This window comes from Nicotiana tabacum, chromosome 19 (genome assembly GCF_000715075.1).
Source record: "Nicotiana tabacum cultivar K326 chromosome 19, ASM71507v2, whole genome shotgun sequence".
Taxonomy (NCBI): Eukaryota; Viridiplantae; Streptophyta; class Magnoliopsida; order Solanales; family Solanaceae; genus Nicotiana; species Nicotiana tabacum.
The window spans coordinates 90,319,001-90,327,469 of record NC_134098.1 but is presented as its reverse complement, the minus strand read 5'-3'; the positions used below and the strand labels follow the sequence as shown (position 1 = coordinate 90,327,469).

Genomic DNA, 8,469 nt, shown 5'->3' with positions numbered 1-8,469 from the left:
TTTGCTAAGTGCATTTTCCGTTCGGACAACTTCTTGATAATGTTTTGAGAAAGTATTCTAATATATAATGTATTTAGTTAGTTATTGCAATATTGAGAATATTTTTAGGAAAATAGTAGAGTATTCAAAAAGAAGTATTCTTTTGTTCTATATTACATGCCACGAATTAGTCCGTTCCAAAAAAACTAACACAATTTTATAGTTCAAAAGAATTTTATTTTAAATTCGATTCTACTCTTAGTAACATGTTTTTTGAATCATAGAAACTGACAAATAATTCTTTGCCACCCCAACTATTTTAGGAAAGTTTTTTTTGGTTTTCTATCCCGTTTTCACTTTGACACCCTGAAAATTCACCTTGAGGTCAGGGGCGGACACATATTGGTTCAAACGGGTTCTTCATAAATATTTTTTACTATTTTTATATGAAAATTATTTCTGAAAGAATCAAACTGTATAAAATTTAAAGCGGTTGAAACCCTTATACAAAGATGTTCCTTGGTCTGATGGTTCAAGCGGGTTCAATTTTTGTAATTGGTCGTGCGTTTGATTCCGAACTTAAGCACTTTTTATTTCTCTCTCATTTTCAAAATGTTGACATGCACTTATTCGGCCTACCGTTCTTCTTATCTTCTTTTATTATTTACTTTAATTTAGTATCTTTCCATTGTTTTGGAACTTTCTGTATAAAATTAATTTAGCTTAGCTCTCTTCAGTTATTTTTTGTTTAGTGCTAGTGCAAGTTGAATTAGTATTTTTAATATTTTAAATGGATCAAACCGATGTTTGTTATCGAAAAATTTCTTCAATAAATAATTAAATTGTAAAGGTAAATAGTTTTGTTTTAAATATATATAGAGAGATTTTTTTTTTTTTTAAATAAAAGAAAGAACGGCGGGTAAATTTTCTTTTAAGGTTTTATTAAGTACCAAAATAAAAAGCACTAGGTAAATATGTTTGCTTGCTAACTTAGTGTCACTTTTAGTGTCGATTATTTTTGAAGAATTCAATATATATCTGAATTAAAAGTCTAAATCCGCCGGTGCTTGAGGTAAAGCGCTCCTTATTAATATCATTCTGAATGCTCGAATCCAAAACTTTGAGTTATATAAACAGAAGGATAATTACCGTTTCACTACAACAATTGATAGTAATGAAATTGTCAGACCCAAGTCCATGACACGTATTGTCCGTTTTGAACCTAGACCCATAAAATATTATCTTTTTAGAGCTATGTCAGCTCAAATCCCAAAAGCACGTGTACCATGTTAACTTACCCTTGTAAACTTCTTTATGTCTTTACTTCTTCTCCCATAGGATTCGCCTAAGCTAATATATACACTACTTTTTCATGAGCTTGCCGGGTCAGTCCTACTTAAACCGCCCTCAGTCAGCCCGTCACAGAAATGTTTTAGAAAAGTTGCATATCCAAAATTGCGTTCTTTTATCATTAGTAGAAGACTAGTTGAGTATATTTCGTATAAAGTGAAACGCGTGAAGGGGTGGGTGTAGCGTATCTTTAGTCCTGCTTTTCTATGTTTCAACGCGCTACTTTTCCGATACTTTCTCTAATTCATAGAGCTGGTTATATATATGCCCAATTGTGTGGTTGTAAAATTTTGATCAAACTTGTTTTGCTTTGTTAGACTAAATGATGATGAGATCGTGTTGTCGACCGTTAGAGAGGTGTTTTGGGAGAAGAAACGGAGATGGGCTTTTATGGCATATGGACTTAAAGCCACATGCTTCTGGTGATTTCTCAATTGCTGTAGCTCAAGCCAATTCTTCACTTGAAGACCAAAGTCAAGTTTTCACTTCTCCTTCTGCTACTTATGTTGGTGTTTATGATGGCCATGGTGGCCCTGAAGCCTCCCGTTTTGTCAATAGACACCTCTTCTCTTATTTGCATAGTATGTTTCCTTTTCTTTTATTGGCATACTTTTACAGTTTTTTGTGTCATATACTTTTGTGGGTCAGTTCTTGTTTCTGCAATTTCTGCTCAAAAAGCTTAAAGGTTGCTCCTTTATATACAAAATTAGGTTATGTCTGTGAATTCTTGGAGTATCCGTTGTTTTCTTTTCTTTTTCTTTTTTTGGCCTGAGTTTTAAGTTTTTCATGTCTTATGCTTTTGTGGGTCAGTTCTTGTTTCTGCAATTTCTGCTCAAAAAGCTTAAGGGTTGCTCCTTTATATAGGATTAAGCTATGTCTGTGCATTCTTGGTGTGCACGTTTTTTTTTTTTTTTTTTTTTTTTGCCTGAATTTTAAGTTTTTCATGTCTTATGCTTTTGTGGGTCAGTTCTTGTTTCTGCAATTTCTGCTAAAAAAGCTTAAAGGTTTCTCCTTTTTACAGGATTACGCTATGTCTATGGATTCTTGGAGTGTACATTGTTTTCTTTTGTTTTTTTTGGCCTGAGTTTTAAGTTTTTCATGTCTTATGCTTTTGTGGGTCAGTTCTTGTTTCTACAATTTCTGCTAAAAAGGCTTAAAGGTTTCTCCTTTATACAAGATTAAGCTATGTCTGGATTCTTAGGGTGTACCTATTCTTCCCGATTTTTAAGTTTTTCATGTCATATACTTTTGTGGGGTCACTTTTTGTCTCTGCAAATTATGTTCAAAAAGCTTAAAGTTTGCTCCTTTGTACAAGATTAAATTTTGTTGCTCTTCTGAGCTGTTTGTTTTGAATTTTGTGTAGAGTTTTCGAAAGAGCAAGGAGGTTTGTCGTCTGATGTGATAAAGAGGGCATTTAATGCTACAGAAGAGGATTTTATTCAATTGGTGAAGAGATCATTGCCTGTAATGCCACAGATTGCTTCAGTTGGATCATGTTGTTTGGTTGGTGCAATTTCTGAGGGTGAATTGTACGTGGCTAATTTAGGGGATTCTAGGGCAGTTCTTGGACGCAGAGGTTTTGAAGGGGAGACGAATTCTGTGGTTGCAGAAAGGTTGTCGACTGATCATAATGTTTCATGTGAGAAAGTGCGCAAAGAAGTTGAATCACTTCATCCTGATGATCAGGCTGTTGTAGTTTACATTCGAGGTGTTTGGAGAATTAAAGGCATAATTCAGGTTATCTTACTTGTTCTCTACTTACCTCGCCAACCAATTTGTCTTGTTGATGAATGACTTAAGTATTTATATGTGTTCTAACTGTATAAGAGTTTGTTATATTTGGTGTTTATTATGTCTCCTATTCCCATATTGCTTTACCTTTGTATATCATCTTCCGCTTTATTAAAGCATCATGACTTCCGCTGTCAAATTTGTTCTTAAGGCTTTACAATCTTCCCTACTGTTCCAGGAATCACACACTTTGCCTCTTGGTCCACTGTTTCATGCAGTTCAAGCTTAAAGGAAGCCGTGTTCCCTACATGAGATGTGGATGAAGATTTTGTAAAGCAAAGAGTCGTGATTTCATTGAATAGTTATCCTTTTTCATTTATCATAGAAGGCTCTGGATTCTTGTGAAGGTTCTCTAACTATTAGAACTAGAATTTTGTTTGTTTTCTGCTGATAGAAGTAACAAGGAATGCCTGCATTCTGTTTGTAGCTTTTTTGTCCCCTTTCTCTCTTTATGGAGATGTTAGGAACATACCGACTTAAAAGTCTTGTAATTTGCAGGTGTCAAGATCTATTGGAGATGCCTATTTGAAGAAACCTGAATTTAACAGGGACCCTATATTCCAACGATATGGAAATCTTGTACCTCTGAAGCGGCCTGTACTAACAACAGAGCCTTCCATTGTTACACGAAGTATTAGGCCTCATGACTTATTCCTGATATTTGCTTCTGATGGCCTCTGGGAACACTTAACTGATCAAGTAGCTGTGGAAATAGTCTTTAAAAGCTCAAGAGCTGTAAGTTAATCATTCTTTCATTCTCGTTTCCTTAGCGAAGTAAATGGAAAGATGTGCATTTAAGCATATTGCAGATCGACTATGTTTTTCATGAGCCGCGACTCTATTGGAAACATCCTCTCGACCTCCACAAGGTAGGGGTATGGTCTGCGTACATACTACTCTCCCCAGACCCCACTTGTGGAATTAAACTGGGTTTGTTGTAGTATTGGTCTATTGCAGATCGACTTGAGGCAAGTTGCTTGCTTGGTAGATTTCGGAGTCAAGATAGTTGTATGACTCATCCTGTTTATTTTTTGGTTGGAGTAATTGGCAGGGAATAGCTAAGAGATTGGTACGAGCAGCGATTCAGGAGGCAGCTAAGAAGAGGGAAATGAGGTACAAGGACATACAGAAGATAGAAAAGGGGATTAGGCGCCATTTCCACGATGATATAACAGTTATTGTGATCTATCTTGATCACCAGAAAGAATCATTTCATTCCAAAGGCACTCTTGGCTCTATCACTGCACCAGTAGACGTTTTCTCATATAATTCAGAAGATGCTGAGGAGAACCAAGTGATTGGAGTTTTTTAAACAGCCAAAAACCCTTAACAAGAGGTGGTATATTCAGTATATAATATTGCACGGTATAGAGAAACAGTGATATAAACAAAACATTACATGGAGAGAGTACAGGTTTGATGTAGATAAACTGGAGTTATGGGTGGCTGACTGATGAGGCTGAGAGCAGAAGTTCAGTTTAGGATCTGACCAAACCCATTGTTTTTGTTTTCCCTTTTCAAAGAGGCTGTGCTTTTGAGATAAATAGTGTAAAAGGATTCCAGTGATTTTGAGCTGGCCGTTTTCCCTTGAATTCTATTTTTGTTGCTTGCATTACCTATTGTTTCTAGGTATTAGGGAGTTCTCTAGAAATTCCTTCTCAAAATTCCAGGTTATGTTATATATTACTGGGTAAAAGGTTGAATAATCTGAGTTCTGAGATCAGGATGGCCTTTCTTTCAGATTGATTGTGCCTTCTTTCTGTTTTGTTTAGTCAGCTGGGCTGGTGAAATAAATTGTCTACAAAATTGCAGATTGTTGTTCCACTAATTGGTATGCCTGTTTGAATCGTTCGTTTCAGTTTGTGTGATATGCTTTAGCTAATTTAAGAATATGTAGATTCTTTTAGACGATTCCCCCCCCCCCCCCCCCCCGTGATTTTAGGTCTATCCTGTTCCTTGACCTTTATTACCATAATGTTGCACCTACGTCCTAGCGCAGTCTACACAAGACGGTCAAACAAATCTCAAACGATGAGGGATCTATAAAACCGAATGGAATAGTTGGCAATGACGTTTGTGGGAACAATAAATTGATAGGTTGAAACCCCTAAACCAACCAAAAGTAAAGATCGCAGTTGTGTAGTTTCATCATTGAAAATTATGCACAAAATTGTTCTTCAACTGCTGCCAAAATCCCAATCAAACAGAAGATACATCCTTAACAAGTTTGCATTTGGTACAACAAATGGCATACATTTGATATTGAGCAATCATACCTTAGCAACTAAGGTTTACCCCCTTAGAACGAAATCTTGCCTATTTCAAGCACACTCCATAACATCACAAAGCTTCAAAATTTTCATCATTGTATAACTATGTGAATCTGTTCTAATAGAAGTCTCCAACATTGTAATAAAAATTCTATATACAACAATTAGCACACTGCTCATATTTCCGCAGTATACAAGTATAACAAGGAAAATGGAAGAGATAAATACAGCAAAACGCTATTGATACTAAACTGTAATTCCATCAAAAAAGAAAACTCATTTCTTCATCAATCGCTCTGATAATTTAGTCTCTTCCTCTTTAGAAACATGAGGATTAAGCTTACGGAGGTTGTTAATAAAAGCTAGAGCTTCATCTCTTCTATTGAGTTTACAATATGAATCTATAATGGAGTTATATGTGCTATCATTTGGCTTACAACCTTGCTTGATCATGTAACGAACCACTTCAATGGCATCAATAAACATTGCATCAGCTGCGTACCTTGAAACAAAGGTATTATATGTGATCACATCAGGAACAATTCCAGAATCCTTCATTTCTGTAAATATTCGTGAGGCATCTCTCATCCGACCGTTTCTGCAATAAGCATATATCACTGTGTTGTACGAAATAACATCAGGCCTGACTCCTTTTCCTATAATTTCCATTAGTAGCTGTTCTGATTTCTCATAATTGCTGGACCGGCTGTACATGTACATCAAACTATTGTAAGTTGTCAAGCTAGGAGTGAAACCACTATCTTTCATGAAGTTCATGATCTCAGCTGCCTTTGTAACCATTTGCTTCCGACCATAAATTGAAAGCATGGCATTTAAGGTGGTTATGTCTGGCGAGAAACCTCTACTTTTTAACTCCAAAAAAGCTCGTTCAGTCTCCACTAGAAGATCACTTTTGCTATAAACTAATACAAGGGTCTTCAGAAGCATAGCATGAGGTTGGATTTCAGAAGTGTATATATCTTCTGCAAGAGCATGAATCCTGTCAATCTCTTTCCCATTACCATACGCATGAAGCAAGGAACTGTACGTTAGCTCGTTGGGTTTACAACGACCATCTTTCATTTCTGCAAGTACCTTTTCAGACTGTTCCCACAGCCCGCCCCGAGCCAAAGCTGCTAGAACAGCGTTATAGGTGGAGAGGTCCGGATTGACCCCTGCATCTAACATTCGCCTGTAAACGACCATAGCTTGATCAAAAGCCCCACAACGACTGTAAGCACCAATTAAGGTATTGAAGGTGTCCCGCTCAGCTACAAATCCGGCTCTCTTCATTTCTTTGAACACTCCAGTAACTTCTGAATCCATTCCGTTCTGCCCAAATACAGCTAGGAGCGTATTCCAAGTGACAATATCTGGGGAACAACCACACGTCTTGATATCATCAAAAACCTTCATCATTTCAGCAAATTTTCCCCTGTTTCCGTACATCTTAATAAGTGCATTGAAAGTGCAGATGTTTGGTTTACAACCTGCACTTGTCATCTCCTCAAATATTCTCATTGCCGATTCATCCTTCCCAGCCTTCTCAAATCCGGAAAACAAGGTGGTATACGTAAACACATCAGGCTTAATCCCTTTATGTGTCATCTGGGCTTTCAGCTCCATCGCTTCCTCCAACAGACCATCCCTAGCATAAGCAGATACCAACGAATTGTACGTCACAATGCTAGGCAAAAACCCATTAACCTCCATGTCTCGCAAAACCTCCATAGCTTCTTTCGGCCTCCTAGACCTCCCATACACATCTAGCAACGCGTTGTACGTAACCTTATCAGGCAAAAAACCTCCTAATTTCATCTCCTCAAAAATCTGCCTAGCTTCCTCATACAAAGATCCCCGACGACAACAAGTAATAAGAGTATTATAAGTATAAGCATCAGGAACAACTCCAGAGCTCTTCATACGTTCAAAAACACCCATAATTCTACTCCAAGGCATACCCATTTTCCCATAAACATTCAAAATCACATTGTAAGTAATTAAAGTAGGTTTACACCCATCCTCCTCCATTTTCTTGTAAACATTAACCGCATCCCTATACCTCCCATTACGCGCGAATGCAGTGATTAAAGAAGTATATGCATAAACATCGATACCAAAACCATCTTTATGCAAATTGTGAAGCAATGATGACGCCACTGAAATCCTACCCTCTTTCCCAAGCATGCTTATAACCACAGCAATAACAGACCCATTTAACAAAACCCCAGAATCGGGTCGATTTCGAACCCATTCAAACACATTCAATGCCAAGTCACATTTTTTATAGTAACCTAAACCTTTAATAATACCCAAGATATCAAAAGGCAAAGACTCTGTATCTAATTCAGAACTTTCTAAACGATGGTCAGTATATAAACTGAGCAAAATTTGGTTAATATTGTGGAGTTGAAATTCCGGGTCAATTAGGGTTTGAAGAGTTTTCTCACCTTGAGAGGAGAGGCGATGAGGAGACCATGGTTTGCCCCTGTTGGAATCATGTTCTTTGCCAATAATACGCCGTCGAGTTCTGGGGATAGGAGAAGGGTAAATTGGGGATTGAGGAATCTGGGGAGAATTAGAAGTGGAAGTTGAAGTAGGAGAAGTATTGGGATTTTGGTGGTGAAAGAGGTCATTTAGGAATGGAGCTAAAGGTTGAGTGGTGGAGTTAGAGAAGTGGGGGTGTGGGTATTGGAAGATAGATTTAGAGGGGGGAGGGTTTGGTAGTAGAAGAGGGAGAGCTAATTTGTCCGCCATGAAACACAATTCAGTGCTCAAACAATAGCAATAGTACTACCAATATCTTGTTTGTATTTTGGAGGCAGATTGATACCTCACTAGACTTTCCATGGTGACCAGTTATTGTGTGTTCCTCACATATTTTCTTATTTATTTAAATTAACACTTATTTGTAATAATCAATCATTTTCTGTGTTTTCTTCCCTACTTTTTCCACTTATGTATTTATTCTTTTTTTTTACAGTTTCATTGGTGGAAGGTTGAAAGGGCAAAAATGTATCCTTACTATACAACAAAAAACTTGCAATAAAATAGTAAAATGTATCCTTCCTGTACAGCG

At 37.1% G+C, this 8,469-nt stretch overlaps 2 protein-coding genes across 2 annotated transcripts; one reads left to right on the top strand and one right to left on the bottom strand.

The window, feature by feature from the left end:
- Positions 1-1,381: 1,381 nt before the first annotated feature.
- LOC107768111 (putative protein phosphatase 2C 63) lies at positions 1,382-4,860 on the top strand. The gene is made up of 5 exons (XM_016587216.2): positions 1,382-1,502; positions 1,647-1,910; positions 2,693-3,066; positions 3,619-3,855; positions 4,172-4,860. Exons 2-5 carry the CDS (start codon positions 1,652-1,654, stop codon positions 4,430-4,432), a joined length of 1,131 nt encoding a protein of 376 aa, XP_016442702.1. The 5' UTR covers positions 1,382-1,502; positions 1,647-1,651; the 3' UTR covers positions 4,433-4,860.
- Positions 4,861-5,462: 602 nt separating this feature from the next.
- LOC107768112 (uncharacterized) lies at positions 5,463-8,265 on the bottom strand. Its single transcript, XM_016587217.2, has one exon. The coding sequence runs from the start codon at positions 8,145-8,147 to the stop codon at positions 5,667-5,669; it is 2,481 nt and encodes an 826-aa protein (XP_016442703.2). The 5' UTR covers positions 8,148-8,265; the 3' UTR covers positions 5,463-5,666.
- Between the last annotated feature and the right edge of the window lie 204 nt (positions 8,266-8,469).

Excerpts from the sequence above, each read along its gene's own strand:
- LOC107768111 (XM_016587216.2), top strand. The coding sequence starts at position 1,652 with ATGATGATGAGATCGTGTTGTCGACCGTTAGAGAGGTGTTTTGGGAGA. Across the intron at positions 1,911-2,692 it reads CCTCTTCTCTTATTTGCATA|AGTTTTCGAAAGAGCAAGGA; the intron begins GTATGTTTCCTT and ends AATTTTGTGTAG. Across the intron at positions 3,067-3,618 it reads GAATTAAAGGCATAATTCAG|GTGTCAAGATCTATTGGAGA; the intron begins GTTATCTTACTT and ends TGTAATTTGCAG.
- LOC107768112 (XM_016587217.2), bottom strand. The coding sequence starts at position 8,147 with ATGGCGGACAAATTAGCTCTCCCTCTTCTACTACCAAACCCTCCCCCC.